The sequence below is a fragment of the Zalophus californianus genome, chromosome 1, assembly GCF_009762305.2.
Source record: "Zalophus californianus isolate mZalCal1 chromosome 1, mZalCal1.pri.v2, whole genome shotgun sequence".
Lineage (NCBI taxonomy): Eukaryota > Metazoa > Chordata > Mammalia > Carnivora > Otariidae > Zalophus > Zalophus californianus.
In genome coordinates this window covers 70,782,003-70,801,138 of record NC_045595.1, presented here as the reverse complement: position 1 = coordinate 70,801,138, position 19,136 = coordinate 70,782,003, and the positions used below count along the sequence as shown (strand labels likewise).

General features: G+C 52.9%; 1 protein-coding gene across 1 annotated transcript in view; it reads left to right on the top strand.

Moving 5' to 3' along the window:
- Window positions 1–19,136, top strand: part of CCDC13 (coiled-coil domain containing 13) — a 52,201-nt gene that overhangs the window by 13,996 nt on the left and 19,069 nt on the right. The window contains exons 3-9 of the mRNA XM_027583366.1: window positions 1,466–1,614; window positions 5,344–5,486; window positions 7,091–7,180; window positions 11,475–11,591; window positions 12,799–12,903; window positions 15,043–15,204; window positions 17,990–18,166. Coding sequence (XP_027439167.1) covers window positions 1,466–1,614; window positions 5,344–5,486; window positions 7,091–7,180; window positions 11,475–11,591; window positions 12,799–12,903; window positions 15,043–15,204; window positions 17,990–18,166 — 943 coding nt within the window. The remainder of the gene's footprint in view (window positions 1–1,465; window positions 1,615–5,343; window positions 5,487–7,090; window positions 7,181–11,474; window positions 11,592–12,798; window positions 12,904–15,042; window positions 15,205–17,989; window positions 18,167–19,136) is intronic.

Here is a 19,136-nt window from a genome sequence, read left to right as displayed (position 1 = left end):
AAAATTCTCCGCTAATAAAAAAAAAAAGAAGAAAAGAAAGGAAAAAAAATAAACCACAATTGTTGTTGAGTTGTGTCTTTGCTTCTGGTTTGGCCCAGAATCTATCTTCTCCATTTTCAGGTTCTACTTTTTATGGTTTCTCAATTTTCAAAACGTTCTACTAAAAAATGCTAACTGGGAAAAACATACAGTTTGCTCAATAATTGAAAAAGTTCCTATGGCTCCTAAATATTAGCTCTAAGTTAACCCCAGACCTATTTCCCAATGATCTTTCCCCAAATCAGAGAAACTGGAATTGGTGGAGACTTGAGCCATTGGTAGAATAACAACACTAATGATAATATCAGGGGTGCCTGGGTAGCTCAGTTGGTTAAATGTCCAACTCTTGATTTCGGCTCAGGTCTTGATTTCGGGGTTGTGAGTTCAAGCCCTGCATTGGGCTCCATGATGAGTATGGAGCCTACTTAATAATAATAATAATAATGATAATAATAACAATGATAATGACAATATCAGCTGTTACATAATAATTACTGTTCCCTCTAACTTCTGTAACTTTCTTGCTTCCCCGCACACCTGTCCCTAGGGAGCCCATTCCGTGCCTCACAGTAGAAGTGATCACAGGCCCATCAGTCACATGTTTCTCATGTTTTAAAGTGCTGAAGAGAGTCCGGCAAGACAACTTATAATAAACAAAACCAACAACCTGCTCTGATTTTCTGTCAGGGTTACCTGAAAACTAGAGGCCTAGCCTTAAGACTTAGGCAATTCCTATTTGGTCTTCTAATATGTGTGTATATATACATATATGCAGTTCTGACTATCAATGTCCTTCTGAGTATCACTTTAGGTGCATGTCACAAGCTTTGATGTATATTGCCGCTGCAGTCATTCTGTTCTAAATGCTTCATAATACACATTACAATTTCTTCTCAACCCATATATAATTTAGGAGAGTGGTTTTTGTTTTTTTAGACCCATTTAGACAATGGGTTTTGGGGTTTTTTATTTGAATTTTTGCCACCTTTTTACTATTGATTCCTAATTTTAGTCAATTGCCATTAAAGAAAATGGCCTGAATGATTTCCACCATGTGGAATTTGCCAAGATTGCCTTTGTGGCCTATAATATAATACATTTTTATCCACGTTCCATGGATGCTTGATGGAGTATGAATTCTTGGAGAGGGGTGGTCGGTTATATAGCGCTCCTTTAAGTCCACAGTAAACAATGTTATTCAAACCTTTTCTCTCCTTTCGTGTGTGTGTGTGTGTGTGTGTGTGTGTGTGTGTGTGCACTCAGTTTTGAGAACAGTGTGTTAAAATCTGCTCATTGGCATTTTTGTATTTCGTACGGACCAGTCCTTACCACCACCTAGTGTCCGACCAGATACAACACACCTGGGTGGGGGAGACCTGACTCCCGCCCATCATCGGTCCCTGTAACTCTGCCTTTGCCCTTACAGGATGCTTGAAGATGAGATTGCACACCTTCGAGAGCAGCTCAGGGAGACGGTGGATGAAAATGGGCGATTGTACAAGCTGCTGAAGGAAAGGGACTTTGAAATCAAACATCTCAAAAAGAAAATAGAAGAGGACAGATTTGCCTTCACAGGTAGCTCCAGCGTGGCTGCAACAGTCCCTGCCTGGAAGTCCCGGTAGCTGGCCCAGCTGCTGTGGAGCCCCCTGGGCAGGGCAAACAGCAGGTTCCAGAGGGCAGGTGCTCGAGAGAGAGTGCCAAGGGCCAGCTGTGGTCAGTCTTGTCCAGATGAGTCCTGGAAATGAAGGAGCGGGTGGAGGAAGAGAGCCAGCCAAGGAGGCCAGCATACCAGGAAATGGGAGCACATGAACCGCAGGGACAGTCTGCAGGCCTCTGGGCAGTGTTTGTGGCCCAGATAGGACTCACGACAGGGGTTCTCCATGGATGCTAGCTGCATGTCGTGGGCCAGCAGGGTCCATTTGATCTTGCTGCTCAGGCTCAGACATTATATTATGGATGTGAAAAACCCCCAGTGAAAGTAGGTATTTACTCCCCAGCACTCCAGAGAAGTGGATGGGACAGGGAAGGTAGCTGTTCTAAGGGGATTTCCTAGGACCCAGTAGGATCTAGAATGGGGCTTGGCCCTTGAGGTCTGGACTGGACTTTGGCTCTGTTGGTAGGGACGTTGGCCTATGGGCCTGGAGATGACCTTAGCTCTGTGGGTGTGGGCTGGACATTGGCTCTGTGGTTATGAGCTAGACCTTGGCCCTGAAGATCTGGTGGGGACGTTGGCCCTGACTGTCCTGTTCCACATATACCCATTGAGCAATTCCCAGGTAGCTGACTGAAGCAGAAAATTGGTGTAACTGATCACAAATAATAGTGGGCCACAGCCGGCATCTGCCAGAGCGTCCCTCCCTGCCTTTGAGAGCCAGTCTCTTTAAGGTTCGGTGCATGCAAAGCACCAAAACTGAATGAAAAAGCAAAGGGAACTTGGTATCCTAAAGGTCCTTGGTAGCCTATTGTGTCTCTCTCTATTCTTTGGGCCTTTTCTGTCTAAAACGAAAACCACACACTGAGGAGAAGGACTCGGGAGACATAGAAACACACCCAGCCTGGCTCGGGTTCAGATGTGGAGGGGCAGCTTGCCCTTCAGCAGGGCTGTATAGAAGCCGATGAGCTACAGGGGGGAAGCAGGGGATGCTTCCTCACCCCCGGAGACTGGGGACATGGGGGCCCCTCCCTCTCGCCCAGCCTGTCCCATGCTCTCTCTTTGTCATCTCTGCCAGCCTGCTCATGGCCTCATCTGATTGCCTAACTCTTCCTCAAGACCTCTTGAGCCCAGTCCTCGCTGTGCAGTCCCCATTTCTGATTTCCAACATCAAGTTTGGAAGAGAAAAGTCTGACGGGCCTGGTGCATGTTTTTAGACCAGGCCACAAGTGATGGGCTGCTGACAGCTAATGGACTGGTTTTCCTCTGGCTGGATTTTTAGTGATTGCTTTAATTCTGTTTTTGTTTTTGTTTTTGTTTTTAAACTCTATTTCTTTGTATGAGTTTTTAGTGATTGCTCAGGTGATCACAAAATACACAACTTTTCACAGTCTACTTAGAATTAGCATTTTACCACTTCAAGCGGAATGAAGGAACTACCACCCTACTGGTCCCTTTGCCCTCCCCCGTACAGTGCAGCTTTTATATGTGTTATATCATTATATATTGAAAATCCCAACAGACAATGTTATAATATTTGCTCTCAATCATTACACATAAAGAGCCTAAGGAGACAAAAATAGTCTATTATATTTACCCACATATTTAGCATTTTTGTGGTTGTCCATCCACTGCTGCCCCCTTACCATGGGGTTACAGCTTCAAGAGTAGGGCTTGGGAAAGCAAAAAAAAAAAAAAAAAAAAATTTTTTTCTTGTTTTCTCTGAGTCCCCCTTCCTGCCCTTTAGACTAGAGAGGGCCTAGGGGCACCTGGGTGGCTTAGTCAGTGAAGCATCTGCCTTCGGCTTGGGTCATGATCTCAGGGTCCTGGATTCGAGCCCCACGTCTGGCTCTCTGCTCAGCGGGGGGTCTGCTTCTTCCTCTCCTTCTGCCTGTCTCCCCAGCTTGTGCTCTCTCTCTCTCTCTCTGAAATAAATTTAAAAAAATCTTTAAAAAAAATAGACTAGAGAGAGCCTCTCTTGGACCTCTTCATGATGTCTAGTTCTGGGATTTTTGAGTCCTGGAAGGAAAACATAACCCAGAAAACTCGCTGCTGGGCCCTGTGTACTTCTAGGTCGGGCTTCCCTCCCCATGTTCTGAGCCCTTTCTCTTGAAGCATCCCCGGCCTCTTCAGCAGCCAGGAGGTGGCCACGGGCGGCTGCCCTCATTGCCCTACTCAGTGCCCGGCCAGGCCAGCAGCAGCAAGGCCGGGCTGAGTCACTCTGAAAACCATCAGGCATCCTTGTTTACCTTCACCAGTTGTCACACTCAGGCTGTTCTGAGGCTCATGATGGTTGTATTAAAAAGCAGGCCTAGGGAGGTGTCTCTGCCAGTTACCCATTGCTGGAGTGTCAGAAGCATTCAGAGAACCTCCAGACCCTCTGACTGGATCTGCTGTTGCACAGCTGGGCCAGGGGTTCTAACGCCACCCAGTCAGTCAGTAGCCAAGCGGGGCTAGCTCCCATTGCCAGCCATCTGCACGGCCCCATACCATTCAACCTCCCACATTCACACCCTTCCAGCTACCTCTTCCTCAGCCTCCTGCCCTTGCTCACTGTGTTCCAGCTACTCTGCCCGCCATATGGTCCTCAGATACTCCAAACATATGCCTGCCTCTGGACCTTTGCACTTGCCGTGTCCTCTTCTTAGAATACTCTTCCTAGTTGAGAACACTCTTCTTGATGACTTGACCCCTCACTTCATTCATCCAGGTCTCTGTTCACATGGACTTCCTCAGACAGGCCTTTCCTGACCACTCCATCTAAAATTGCATCACCCATCCCTCTCACCCTCTTGCTCAACTTCACTTTATTTCATAGCATGTAGTCCTCCCGATCATTGGAATACATATTTATTTGCTTTTTTGTTATCTGTCTCACCAGCTACAACGTAAACTCCGTAAGTCTTTTTTATTCACCATTAAATCCCTAGTACGGAGAGTGCCCAATACTTGGTGAAGCCTAACAAATATTTACAGATGGATGCATGCGTTTGTACTGACTAGATGTCACCACAAAACTCTGTGTAAGAAACCAGCACATAATGTCAGCAGCATTCAGCAAGAAGCATCAAACATCTGGGGTTAATTGGGGCTCGGCAGATCTAGGCCAGGCCTGGCTAGGGCGGTTTAGCCTTGTTCCACGTGTCTCTTCCTCTTCCTGGGACCAGCCAGCTGGCCTGGCTGTGTCCTTGTGGAGTTGGCACGAGTGAAAAGAGGGGGAGTTAACTGCCCAAGTGCTTTTCAAGCCTCTACCTGTGCCTTATCTGCTAACAACCCATTGACCAAACAAGTCATTGGCTGAGCCAGAGTCAGGCAGGCATAGAGGGGTTGAGAGGGCACCTATTGGCTGGAGGGCACGGCAGAGTCATAGAGCCTAGGGTGTGGATGTGTAACCCTGTCACTGAGGAGGACATGAAGAATTGGGGCAATAAACTTATATCCCATAGAAGTAAAATTTACACTTTGCTGAGTGGCTGCATTTCTACTCATTGGAGTTGGGTTTCAGGGTTCCCAGGTATGTAGTCACTCCCCTGAGCCTCTGCCCTTTCATGAGGGTTCTAGCTTTTAAAACCCCAGGGCCGTTGGTAGTGTGGCATGAGTTTGATGTGTGGGCCTGTGTGTTTCCCTGACCTCGCTGTTTTTCTTCATCGTAGGCACAGCCGGTGTGACCGGGGATGTGATTGCCACCAAAATCGTCGAGCTGTCCAAAAAGAACCGGGTGCTGACGGCAGAGTCAGAGGGCGCGAAAAGCAGAGTGAAGCAGCTGAGCAATCGCGTGCAGGAGCTGGAGCGGGAAGTGAGGGGCCTTGGTCATTACTGCCTCTAGAGGGGACTCCCAGGACCCTGGGCCACTCCTCCAGAGAGGGAGTCACACTTAGATGCTTTGGGTCCTTCTGAAGGGCTTGTGGGTCAGTGTTTGCAAAGAGTTCCTCAGTCTTTGTCATTTCCTGAGAGGGGGGAAAGTGTGTCAGGAAGCAAGGGGGACACAGTGCACAGGGAGGCAGCCGTCAGAGTGGTTAGGACACAGATCCGGAGCCTGACCTGGGTGTGAATGTCAGCTCCATCACTCACCTCCTTTGTGACTTCTAGTAGGTTATAAACACACTGTGCCTCAGTTTCCTCCATCTGACATATAGCAGTAATAACAGTACTCACCCTAAGGTTTTTCTGACCATTAAGAGACGTAACAGTGTAAAACGTTTCGACCTGTGCCTGGCATATAGCAAGCACTAGATAAACGTTTGTTACCTAAATTAACAGGGATCCTTGCTAGTGTGAAGCTAGAGCCAGGAGCACTCCAGCAGCTGGTCTCACTTTTGCCCATCTTCCTCTTTCTGCTGCCCCCCTGCCCTCCCACAGCTAGTCACAGACCCCCAGTCTTGCAACGACACAGCCCGAGCAGTTCATGGTCCCTTCGGAGCTGAGATGGAATCCACGTGCTAGAGAGAACCTATGGAGCTCCCTTATATGGCTGAAGAAGCTGGAGCTTGAAGAGGGTAGGGGGCTTTCTAGACTCACACGGCACGTGATGGTGCTGCATTGCTATTTCAATTCTGCTGCCGTCTGCTGTCCTCCCCAGATGTTATGCTGGCCATTGAATTAGAACTTCTTTATTCTATAACAGCTGGTTTGAGAACCACCTCAAGCTCTGTGCCAGGCCCTGTGGGGGGAGCAAAATAGGCATGGGCCTTGCCCTCCTCAGGGGCAGACCTAGCACCCAGGGCCTCTTAGAGGAGGGGGCGCTCACAGTGGGTCCCTGGAGGGTGGGAAGGGGCCACGCTGGGAAAGGTGGGGGACGGGCCCCCATGCAGAGGGCCCAGCAGGCCCAGCCAAGGGTCCTGAGTGGGGAAGAAGGTCTTAGAGGAAACCCAGGTGGCCAAGAGTAGAGGAAGATGAGGTCAGAGAGGTGGGAGGGCAGGCCACCTCGGCCTTGTCAGACACGGTCTGGTCTTTGTGTGAACAATCAGGAAAGCTTTAAAGGGGCAGTTGGCTGTCTGTATGAAGCACTAGGTTTGGCTCCCTGCCATGAGCCCATGTGGCAGGTTTCTTAGCATCTCTGACCCTGTCTTCTTATCTACCACATGAAGTCCATTATCCCTTTACGCTACACCTCCCAGATTGTGGACAGAGCTCCAGGATACAGACCACGGCTACAGTATTATGTATGAAGCTGTTAGTTAATCCTAGTGTGTGACTGGGGAGTGGGGCAGACAATCGATCAAACCCTCTCTCACCGCAGAGCAGTTTGTAGGGGAGAGTTCTTTTGTTAATGGTCCTAAAGTGAGCTGGAAGATGAACCAGCGAGATCAGTAACCACACCCTGCGGCGGCATGAGCACCGCACTCAGGTACCACAGTTGCCAAGCAGAATCCAATATTAAGTGCAAGGTTTGCTTTTCAGCTGCAGGCGGCCCTGGCCAGGCTACCAGCCAAGGTGACCACCGATGCGGGAGCCAAAGCGTCGAGGGCTCAGATGGGAGACAGAGCCTTGGTATGAATTCTCATCTGTGCTGGGGAGTCTGTGGGCCTGGGCCTCCTGTCCTCTATGGGAGTGTAGGCGCCTCCATCCAGGGTCCACCCCATTGCTGTGCCAAGCCCACCAGTGCAGCATCCTCAGCGTGGTCATCAGGGAACAGTAACCAAGTCTGTGGCCTGAGGCCAGGAATGCCCCACTGGAGGCCAGTGAAGGTCTAACCCTGATTCAGTCCCCAGAGAGGGAGAACAGGAAGGGCCGGAGGGCCCTGGAACCCTAGAATTTCAGGACGAGCAGGGAAGGCCTGGTCCAGCTGGCCTCCCATTGTCAGCCCAGCTGCATCCTTTACAGCATCCTCACTGGGGAGACATCCAGCCCCCTACTTACCCCAGGGCCAGGGGGCTCACTCCTGCCCAAGAGAGCCCTGTTGGGGGTGGGGGGACATTTCATATTGTGAGAAGTCTTCCCTTTGTGGAACTCCAAATCTACAAAGTCAAAGTGACTGTTGGGAATGGCAGCTTGTTCCCAATTCCACTCTACTCGGCCAGTGAGTAGGGCCTGGAACCCAGGAAATGGGAATGGCGGCTTCACGAAAGGAAGGCAGTCTGACCCTGTGGGCTACTGGGGAGGGGCATGGAGCCCATGCCAGAGGATAAGTAGCCTCAGAGTCTTAAGAACAACCCAGGAGGCCTCCCCAGGGATGTTCTTAGAAATAGAGGGAGTCAAGCCTTAGGACTCCCTGTTCAGTGCTCCTTTTCTAGCTCCACCTCCCTTTGCCTACAACTCAGGGTCAAGCCACTTCATCCCTGACTTGGGGAGAATTCAGCCCTCAGTCTATAGTGATAGGCCCCTAGGGCTCCAGGGGGGTGAACCTAGTGGGGTGAAGGCTAGTCTTGTGTAACCCTGTCTCATTGCTGGGGAGGCAATAGAGGGGCTCTGCCCTTGGCAGGGGCTGTTCTGTAGGACCTTTCCTGGCTCCAGGGGACACTGCTAAGCTGCTCCCGGTTTATCCAGAACATGGAGCGTTGCCATGTCCCTGACTAGGCTGCCATTAATGGGAGGCTGCTTGCTCAGTCACTTGTTGAGCGCAATAGGATTTTCTGAGCCCTGTGACACAGGGAATCAAAGACAGGGTCTGTGTCCACAGGGGAGCCCAGGAGGGGAGATGAGTAGCCACACTGAAGGAAGGAGGGGGCCAGGGCCTTCAGAAAGAGCCCCAGGGCCTCAGAGTTCACAGAGAGAGCACACCCTCCCTGTGAGGCAGCTAGGAGGTGGGCTGGAGGAGGGGGTCCTGAGGTGGGCCTTGCTGGAGAAAGGGGGATGGAGGAGGGCCCTCCAGCAGGAGCAGTACAAGCCGAGGCTGAGAGGCCGGGGAGCACTAAGTATTCCTATTCTGTTTGCTAGCTGCGTGTGGGCTGGACAATGTTTGCCCACAGCCCAGGGCCTGCAGGGGGGAGAGCGGGGGAGGGGAATGTAAGCCAAACAAGGCTACTAGGGTGGGGCGACCCACGGAAGGCGGCCTTGACTGGCCGCTGGAGCTGGAGCTGGAGCACTCAGCTTTGCTGGTAGGCTTCTGACAGAAGAGCGGGTGATGGGCAGTAAGCCTCCGTTCAGCAGTACCGTGTGTTTTCCAGGGCACTTGGGATCGGAGAGAGAACAAAAGCAGCATTCCCCCTCACTTCACCATTCAGGGTAGCCCAAGCCTGAACCACACTTCAGAGGCCTGCGCTCACGGCACACTCTGGCCCCCCGGCGCCAAAGCGCATTCCGGAGTGGAGCTGAATGCCCTGTGTCCCCTCGGTATGGTCGGCATGGGGCTCCCAGAGGCTGTGCTGCGAGAGCATTGGCATCGTCTGTTCCCCTTGGACTGCGTTTCATTTAGTCCCTCAAAGAAAATGGCCCAGGGAAGGGGAGGGTTAGGCCCCTCCTCAAGTCCCCCACAAAGCCTGTGGAATTTCGCTCTGGGCAGAAGCAGCTCTGAGATGGCAGCGACGTGGGGTTGGCCCCACGTCCAGGAGGAGAGGACTAGGGGCTTGGCAGAGCAGAAGACCGAGAAGTGGATGGCACTGGCTAGCCCTCAGCCGCCTTTGCCAGCTACCCCAGGTCAGGCTAGGCACCCCCTCCGGCATTGCCCTCTGTCAGAATCTGCCCCAGACAGCATCCTTCATACGCACCTCCTCTCAACACTCACAGGCCCCCTGGGCACTGATGTTAATATACCCCTATTTTTACAGATGAGGAAGCCAGGCGTGGAGAGGGGAGTCATTGCCTATGTTATAGATCCAGTCCCGGATGCGTGCTCTTCCCAGGCTTTGAGCAGGGTCACGGCCGTCATGTGGGACGCTCATAAACACAGCCCCTGCACCACCACCTGTCAGGGCCTGCGGGCCTCGTGCACCCAAGACCCAACAGGCAGGGGGTGTTGCTTCCCAGCCCAGACACGTGCAGAGTAGCCCCTTAGCTGGGGGAGGACAGGCATCCAACAGCAGGGAGAAGGAATGGCAAGCTGCCAGACAGGGGGAAGGACACACACACACACATGCACACACACACTTTTTTTTAAAGATACATTTGTGTTTTATATAAGTTCCCAGTTTATACTCTGTTCACTTGGGTATTCTGTTTAGCCTCATGGTGGTGCTGTGAAGAAGCAGGACAGAGAAGGATTCTTGTAACCAATCCATAAGTGAGGAAACCAGATGGGGTCAGACTTCTTGGACTGTGTGTCTGGTTCCCGTTTCCTCCCCCAGTGGTTTTCACCTGGGCTGTCCACAAACTCGGGGGACCGGGGAACTTCCCAGACCCAGTCTCCGTGGACCTGCCTTCCACGCCAGTGTCCCCAGGAGATTCTGTGTATGCCTGATGAAGACAGCTCAGAAAGCCACTGCAGCACCTGCCCAGCTTCCCAGAAGTTCAGCCCACCTGGTCTGTCGGGCAGGAGCAGACAGTCTTGGCATCATTGCCTGATGGGATGCTCAGCCTACCCGTGATGCCCGGGTGCTGGAAACAGCTTCAAGTGGGAGAATCAGCTAGGGCAGGGGAAGGACCGGGCTTCTTCTAATCTGACTCGTGTCACCTCCAACCTGCTGTGTGCCCTATGGCAAGTTACTCCCCCTCTCTGGGCCTTATTTTCATCACTTACATTGCCTTAATGCGGCAACGACTCCCCTCTCCAAGCCTGGCTTCCTCAGCTGTAAAAATAGGGGTATATTAACACCAGTGCCCAGGGGGCCTGTGAGTGTTGAGAGGAGGTGCGTATGAGGGATGCTGTCTGGGGCAGATTCTGACAGAAGGCATCCCTTTAATGCCAACCTTCTGTGAGCCTCAGAAACTTCTACTGAAGACTGAGAAATGGACGGCACATTTGAGAAAAATTTACATCCAAGTAGTTTAAATCAAACATTATTAAAAAAAAAAAAAAAAAGACACTGCTAAGAGTTCCAGCAGGCAGTTTTTGTGGTTGCTGCAGTTCTTCAAGCCACAGAAATGGAGCATTTGGCGATGAAACTGGTCCTTGTTTCTATTGAGTGAGCTCATTGCCAAGAAAGGGAGCTCAAGAAATAAGCTGGTGGTTTCAGAGGAGGCCCTGAGTTAGGAGGGTCGTTGGGGGTTGCCTTCTGTGATGGAACTAGTCCCCTCTTTATTCTTCTTTTTTTTAAGATTTTATTTATTTATTTGACAGAGAGAGATGCAGCGAGAGAGAGAACACAAGCAGGGGGTGTGGGAGAGGGAGAAGCAGGCTTCCCGCTGAGCAGGGAGCCTGATGCAGGGCTCAATCCCAGGACCCTGGGGTCATGACCTGAGCCGAAGGCAGCCACTCAACCGACTGAGCCACCCAGGTGTCCCTAGCCCCTCTTTATTCTGAGTGGAGATGGTTTAGCTGCGGTGGCAGCCTCCAGAGCTCAGCAGAGAGTGCCCACGCCTAGGAAGTGTCTGGACGGTGTGGAGCCTGCAGGCCTCCTCCAGGAGCTCCCCCTCTGTGGCCACCACCTGCATCCCTGGATGTGCAGTGCTCTGAGCGAAGGGCTCAGGCCCCCGAGGTGGGTTGCCAGGATTCATGTCCCTGCTCCAGCTTTCCCAGCCAGGTCCTCCCCACTCAAGCCAAGGGGAGTCCCCCTCCACCAGCCTCTGCTTTGCATCTGGAAGAGGCTGACAACAGAACCCCTCCCCAGAAGTTCATGACGAATCAGTGAGTTGCTGCACGTGGAGCACCTAACCCGGTGCCTGGCACAGCCCTGGCTGAACAGAGCTACGATTATTGTTACGATTTCGGCAACAAGTGACCACTCTCTCCTCTCTCCTGCCCAACTAGCCAGAGGCCCCAGAGGTGAAGGTCTTGCAGGACAGGCTGACGGCCACAAACCTGAAGATGAGTGACCTCCGCAACCAGATCCAGTCTGTGAAGCAGGAGCTCCGGATGGCCCAGAAGGTATTCCAGAGCCAGGGGTCAGGGGTTCTTGTCTGGCTGGGATTGGGAAGAGCATGGCCAGGACAATGGGTTCCATTCAGGAGCAGCAAGTGCTTGGCCCTGTGAGCATCATGCTCTGGGGCAGGCTCCAGATCCAGTAACTTCCTTCTGTCAGCCCTTCCTACAGACCACTGGGGAGTGGGTTTGCTGGCTGCCTGCGGGGCCCTTGTGGTGCCTTCCCCGCCCTGGACAGAGGAGGGCAGTGCCCTTTACCCAGGGAGAGTCCTATAGATTTTGCTTGTGCTACGTGCACCCTAGTAGATCCTGGGTCTCTCCTTAATAAGCCACCTTGGACTTGGAAGCCTGCCAAGACTTGCCTCCTGCCCTTTGCTGTCTGTAATATTAGAAAATGAATAGGTTGTTTGTGTATTAAAGGCCCCTTTCAAAGGAAAATACTCAGACTTGGGATGCAGGCCCAGCTGGTTCATTATTTATTTTTATTTACATAGTGAATTCTCTGGCATTTGTCTTCCCTGCTGGAACCACTCAGACAAGCCAAGATTTCCAAAACAGTGTTCTATTGTGGAAACAAGCAGCAGAGACTCGGGGGCGCTAGATTGGTTCCCGTGACAGGCTTCAGAGGGGCCGGGGGCACCAGCTGGTGTGTTTTGTTTCCACCTCAAAGCCTTGAGGTAGGGCCTACACCCCACGCTTCAACAGCCACAATGTGGGCCCCTTCTGGAATCAAGCCTCTCCAGATGATGTTTGGTGGTCCCCCTCCTTGCTGCACTCAGACATGGCCCCTAGTCAGTGGCTTTTCACAGAGGGCAAGGCCCTGGGGCAGTGTACTTCCTGTAGCCATCCAGAAGGATCTCAGTGCTCAGTGGCAGGTGAACAAATTGAGGAAGCAGATTTTGGTCAACTTTGTGGTTCACTCATCCCAGAATATGTCAAGGGCAGAAGGCCCCATCTGAACACCGTTGGCAGTTCCTCACCTGCTGGAAGCAACACCAAGAAATGCGGGGGACGAGGGGATCACTTCTTTCCCAGGGGCCGCTGCTCTGAGAGCACGATCAGCTGGCCTTTGGGGCAGGAGGAAGGGGTGCAGGCGGGGGCCAGGCCCTCTGGGAGCCCCACGCACCCAGCACCGCCTCTAAGGAGGCACTGGTTTTAGGGTTCTGGTGGGGGCCGTCTCTCCTGGCCTCGCTGAAGGCCCTCCCTTTTTCAGGTTTTGACCAGTGAGGTCGGGGAAGATGTGAATGTCCAGCAGCTCCTGTCCTCCCCGGGGACCTGGAGGGGCCGGGCTCAACAAATTCTCGTGTTGCAAAGCAAGGTGAGTGAACTTGTGAACTTCTTCTGGCCCTGAACACAGGGCTTGACATGCCCCAGAGAGGTCGCACCACCCCACACGAGAGAGACAGAACCCTAAAAAGGCCCTCAGGCCTGGCAGAGTGTACTTGCAGGGCTGTTGTTTGATATTCTCCCCCACCAGCCTGATTTTAATTTGTTGTTTGATGAACAAGCATTTACATAACACATACCACGTGCCAGGCACTGGTGCTTAACAAATGCCAAAACCTTTGATTTACTGTACTCTAGGCATGTTTTTTCCCCTAGTTCATGTAAATTCACACGACTGTTGTACTTGCCGGCTTTTTCCAGTTTTGTCCAGATGCTTGTAGACTTTTGAAAGTTTGAATTACCCAATAAAGATGTAGCCTTGTCCCCCTCTTTATGCTCTAAATATTCTGGAGCATCTCTAGAGGCTAAAAGCTGGGGCTCTGGAGCCAGGCTGCTTGGATTCAAACCCCAGCTCTCGACTCAGCAGCTGTACGACCTTGGGCAAGTTCCCTCACCCCTCTGGGCCTCGGTTTTCTTCTTCCTATACCATGGATAACGATAGGTGCTACCCCACAGGGCTGATGGGAGGATTGAAAGTCAATCCACGTCAAATGGCCAACACAGTGCCTGGCATGGAGCGAACACTGTACAAAGGTTTTTATGGTTATTTTCCTCTTTCGCCTTCAAACCAAGAAGCACACGAGTAGGTGTGTAACTTCCTCTATTGGCCAAGCACATGGCCTTCATCCCCAAGGACTTCAAGTTCACAGTTCCTGGGTAGCTTTTATCCTCGGGGCCTCCTGTGGCATCCTTGAAGCCAACACGAGGGAAGGGAGGGTGTCCAATACACCGTGATTAATGACCAATGTGTGGCCTTGGGGTTTAAGAGACCCCAGTTTGAGTCTGGCCTCAGTCGCTGGTCTGTAGTTTCGGTGACCTTAGGCAAGTCACTTCGTCCCTCTGCACCTGTCTCCTCACCTGCAAAATGGAGAGTGTTGTGGGTTAAGTGAAATAACATCTGTAAAGCACCCAGCACAGTGCCCAGCCATAATAAGCACTCGACACATTAGTTGTTATTGTCGTTAAGCTGCGTAAATAAATGATTGAAAGTTTCATACTGTGTTCTCTAATGCTTAAGTGGAATTACCACACAGTGCCACACGAGGGCGCTGATATGTGCTTTCAAAACCATGCTGCTGCCCTTTACTGGGAATCCTAGTGAACTTTGCCCCGGCAACTGTGTTCCATCATTTATGTTGTATCAACGTGGAAACCAGAGTTAAAAGGACCCTTGGAGTTACTCACTTCAAACCCAGTGCAATAAAGCCATCGTTCTGTGGGCTGACATCTACCTGCCACTTGCCGAGAGCCTATGAGTGCTAGATGGTGTGACGAGGGCTTCACCTGGGCCATCTTGGGGTTTCTCAAAGTTGCCTAATCCTAAAAATCACCCATAGGACTTGTTTAAAATGCAGGTTCCCAGTCCTTCCCCTGAAGCTCTGACTTGTTGGCCTGGAGTGGGCCCCAAGATTTGTCATTCCAAGAAGCATCTTGGGGGTTCCCAGACTCAGACAAGTTCAGGATACTGAATCCTTATACCATTTTGCAGTATAAGGCCCATTTCACAGATGAGGGACCTGAGATTCAGAGAGGTTAAGTAAGCTGTGCACGGGCACACAGCTGGTGAGCCTTTGAGCTGCTCTCTGAGATTTTTAAACCCCGCCCTCCCTCTGCAGCATCTCCTGCAAGTGGCCAGGAACCCATGGTCTCCCAAGAAGCACGCCCAGTCTTGGGTTAGAGAGTTCGTCCTTGTACTGAGCTCCTCCATCCTTTCCCTCCCAGGTTCCTGGAATCACACCTCTGCTTCTTGGTCTCACATAGCCCCTAAGTAAGGGGGTGATTTTTCTCATTCTCAAGCTAAACCTCCCTCCTGTCCTCCCCTGTTTTGCCCAAGATGCCACCTCAGACTCCTCCCCCACCTCCGTGCCCCTCACATGGGGTTCCTGCCTCCATCTAGAACAGCTGTGGCCTCAGTGTAGTGGGCCTTCCTGTCGCACCTCAGGGCAGCCCCTGAGTGGTTGAGTCTGTGAGGGCAGGCCCACCGCGGAATGACGAGTTTTACCACCCTCAGGTTCGCGAGCTTGAGAAGCAGCTGGGACAGACCCGAAGCCAGTCTGCAGGAACATCCCGTGACAAGCCGCCTGTCGGTCCAGACCCAAGGAAGCTGTCGGCACAGGAGAAAAACCTGCTGAGGATCCGCAGCCTGGAAAGGGAAAAACAGGAGGGCTGGGAGGTAATGCATGTCCAGGAAAGGGGTCAGTTGGGCACGGGGGACCGGGAGATCGTGACCACCTCTGCAGGGCCGTGAGGATGAGCTCTGAGCCACCCCTTAGAGGCAGGAGACCCCTGGGACTTGGGGTCACCTCAGTGCCTCTTCCTCACGTCCTGTCAGTCCAGCTGGAACTGCCTGACTGGGGTCATCAGCCCATTTCATGAGCTTCGGGTGGCCCCATCCTGGCTGTTCTGGAGATGCTGGACCTGAAATTGTCACTGTAGAAGGAGAGGAGGCGGCCAGGGCCCAGAGGGATGGCCCAGGGACAGGGTTAGGTGGGGCTCAGTGGAGGAGAGCTCCAGGCTGCTGAAAGGTGGGCGCTGTGTCTCACTGGCTGCATCTCAGAGATTCTGCACCCAGGGTGGCGGAAGCCAGACTCTACCAGGCTTATGCGACAAACAGAATTGATGCGCCCGTGTAGATGAACGGTCTAGAGGTGGCCTAGCGTTAGGCGCAGACGGACCCAGGGATCTGGGGACTTGGTCTCGGTGCCACGTTTTCTGGACCGGCTTCACTCTCTCCCGTGGGGACTCCCGGTAGTCCTAGCTTCTACCGTCCAGCCCAGCCCCCACAAACAAAGGGCTTCTCTTTCCCAGTAGTTCCAACAAAGTCCCAGAATGAAGTGTCACCCAGCTAGCTTAGGCCATGAGCCCGTCCCTGAGGAGCCAGTCACTGCAGCTGAGGGTCCAGGCTGCTCTGACCGGCCAGGCTTCTCCCCATGTCTGGGAGATGAGTCAGCCTCTCAGAAGTTGGCGTGAGAGTGGGGAGCGTGGCTTTCTCAAAGAAAATAGAGGAAGAAGCAGGACGGGGTGCTGGCGGGCTGAGAAGGCCCACTTCAGTGGCCCTGGCAGCGGGCTTCCTAACAGTGAGGCCTTACCTTTTCATCAGGAGACTTCCATTTACGAGTGCCAATTCAGGACTAGACCCTGTGCTAGGAGCATTGTGACCATCGCTCCGTTGCACCCCCAGCATCCTAGATCATCAGGTGTGAGGAGAGAACAGAGGGACTGGAGCGGCGGGCCGGGCCAGGTCCTCCTGGACCTTGTATGCCAGCCAGGGCTTTGGGATTTTGTCTAGAAGGAAGTGGAGAACCACCAAAGGGTTTTAAGTCATGGAGGGACGTGGACCCCTGGGCGTGTTGGAAAGGTCACATGGTCAGGTGGGGTGGTTGGGGGGGGCTAGGTCAGAGGAGGCTTGGGAGGCAGAGGCGATAATCCACTTGAGACATGTCCGGGGACCTGAGCCAAGGCAGTAGGACTGTAGCCAAAGGCCAGACACCTGCAACATTTGAGGGTTGACTTTACAGGGCTCAGTGACGGCATGGAAGGGAGATAAGCAGAAGGATTGTGAAGGGCTTCCAGTGAGTGTAGCAGTGGGGGGGGGGGCACAGGGGGCGGACTCAAGGGAGATGGGGAGCTGAGATTTGAAACTGTTGGGTTTGAGGTGCCCCTAGCTCAGACTTACACATCCGCTCAGAACAGAACATGCTGCAGTCATTTAACCAATTGTAAGCCACATTGAGGTGGAAGGAGGCTATTCCCTGTGTGTCTTTCCTCTGCCAGGCACCTGCTAGAGCCTAGGGTATGTAGCCAGCAGGGCAGCAGGTAAACAATGGCTGCCTATGGCAAAGATCGGTGGTCTTCTGGATTCATACCTACTATTTTTCATTCTATAATTCCCTTCTACAGGGATCTAAAAACACTTTTCCAATGATAACTAACCCTCAAGACCAAAGCAGATTGTGTCACCCATTGCCCAAAACCCTCCTCAGTGTCTCAATCTCAGCTCCTGACGGTTTACCTAATCTGGACTCTGCCCCCTCCGACCTTGCCCCTGACCTGTCCCCTCTCTCACTGTGCTCTAGCCACACATGTTCTACCCCAGGGCCTTTGCTCTTCCCCTCACCTCCTTTAGTCTCTTCTCAGATGTCACCTTTCAGAGAGGCCTTCCCTGACCATGCCATTGTCCCTCCATTCCCCTTGCCCAGTTTTCAATAAGCAGAGCAACAGGTAAACAATGGTAACAGGTAAACCATTGAAGATCTGTCTCCCCAGCTAGGATGTTAGCTCCTTGGGGACAAACACTCTGTTTTGTTCTCTGCTCTATCCCCAGCACCTATAACAGTTTTAAGCACACAGTAGGCCCTCAGGAAATATTTGAGAAGGAAGGGAGGGAGGGAGGGAGGGAGGAGGGAGACTCCGAAGGCATGCCCAGCACTTGAGTTGCCGGTTAGTAGCTGACCCGAGCATGGCGCAGTCTGGGCTGATGTGCTGGACGTGCGTGGAGGAAGTGAGGCGACGCAGCGGGGTGGCACCTCCCTCTCATTCTGGCTCCTGGTGGGGTGAGCCACTTCTGTTTGAACCCTAGACCTAGTGCTGCTCACGAGGGCATGGCTTTGCCCTTTCCCCAGCTCAGGCCAGGAGTGAGAGGTGGGGACAGCCATGCTCTCCGGAGGACACACCCACAGTTGGCAAGTGTGGCTCCTCTCGTCTCTGACCCTGGCAGAGCAAGGGCAGCTGCCTGGACGCCTGTGTTCTCGGGCTGATGGAGGAGTGCTATCATCTCTTAGTGACCTCTGTCACGTGCAAGGGCAGGGCCCCACCTGACACCCCTGAGAGGCGGGGGGCTGGGAGCTGCCTTGCTCTCCGGCCTTCAGAAGTCCCCTCCTGTCACTGGGTCTCACCTGTGAGCGGGAGCCCGGGACCCATTCAGCCCCACTGCCCAAGACTGTATTTCCTGATTACAGAAACTTGTGGGTGAGCGGGATGCCCTCCAGAGAGAGCTTGAAGAACTGAAAAAGAAGTTGGAGGGCGTGAAGTCCCGGAATAAGGTGCTGTCAAGTGAGGTGAAAACCCTCAGGAGCCAGATGGGGACCCTGGTGGAGAAAGGCCGGCATGACGACGAGCTCATCGACGCCCTCATGGTAGTGCCCTGCCGCTCAGGCCCGGCGAGAGCCAGGGCCCGGTCCCTCCAACACGGGCCCCCCACCCTGCCTGGAAGCCCGTGACCCAGCCCCAGCCAGAGTGAGCCCTCGCTTACCCCAGAGGCCACCAGCGTCATCCAGAAGCTCATGGCCTCACTTGGCCGTCAGCTGCAAAGCCATGCCCCAGGGACAGGAGCAGCTCAGAGGCTGCCCGGGCATGCATATATGTTGTGTGGTGTGGTGTTGGTGCTGGCTGTGACGTGTTAGAGCCTGGCACCAGCCGCTGGACCTGAGGACCCCAGAGGAAGACGAAGTGGGCACGGGGGAAGGAGATGGGAGTACACCCTGGGTCATCTTTCCATCAAGGAATGGAAGGGACAACTGAGGGGCCAGTACAAATTCTTGTCCGGGTGACAGCATACAGCCCCTCCGGGCACTTGGGGTGCATGTGGTTCATCATGGTTAGTTGCCAAGACAAACCCTAGGGTCATCTGTTCTAATCCCATTTCACACATGGGGAAACTAAGACTCCATTTAGTTAGCTAAGTCGTCCAAGACCCTACAACTGAGTTCGAACCAGGTTGCTCTGACCATAAGGCCTGCCTTGATTATCAAGGCCATGCTGCTTTCCTGACCCTAGTCTGGACTTTTCTCTCTAGGACCTGCAGTGCCCTAGGGTTTTGAATCCCAAATTGTGCCCCAGGCCCCTGGGGTGGCCCTGCCTGGCTTGGCTGGGGGGCACGGGGTGGTAAGTGGAGCACAGCAGACCCGCCTCTGCTGACACCTCCCTGAGTGACCCTAGGCCGGTGGCACCTCCTCTGTGAGCCTCAGCTCCCAGTTTTTATTTTTTTTAGCTATTTTTTTTAAAGATTTTATTTATTTATTTGACAGAGAGAGAGATAATGAGAGCAGGAACACAAGCAGGGGGAGTGGGAGAGGGAGAAGCAGGCTTCCTGCCGAGCAAGGAGCC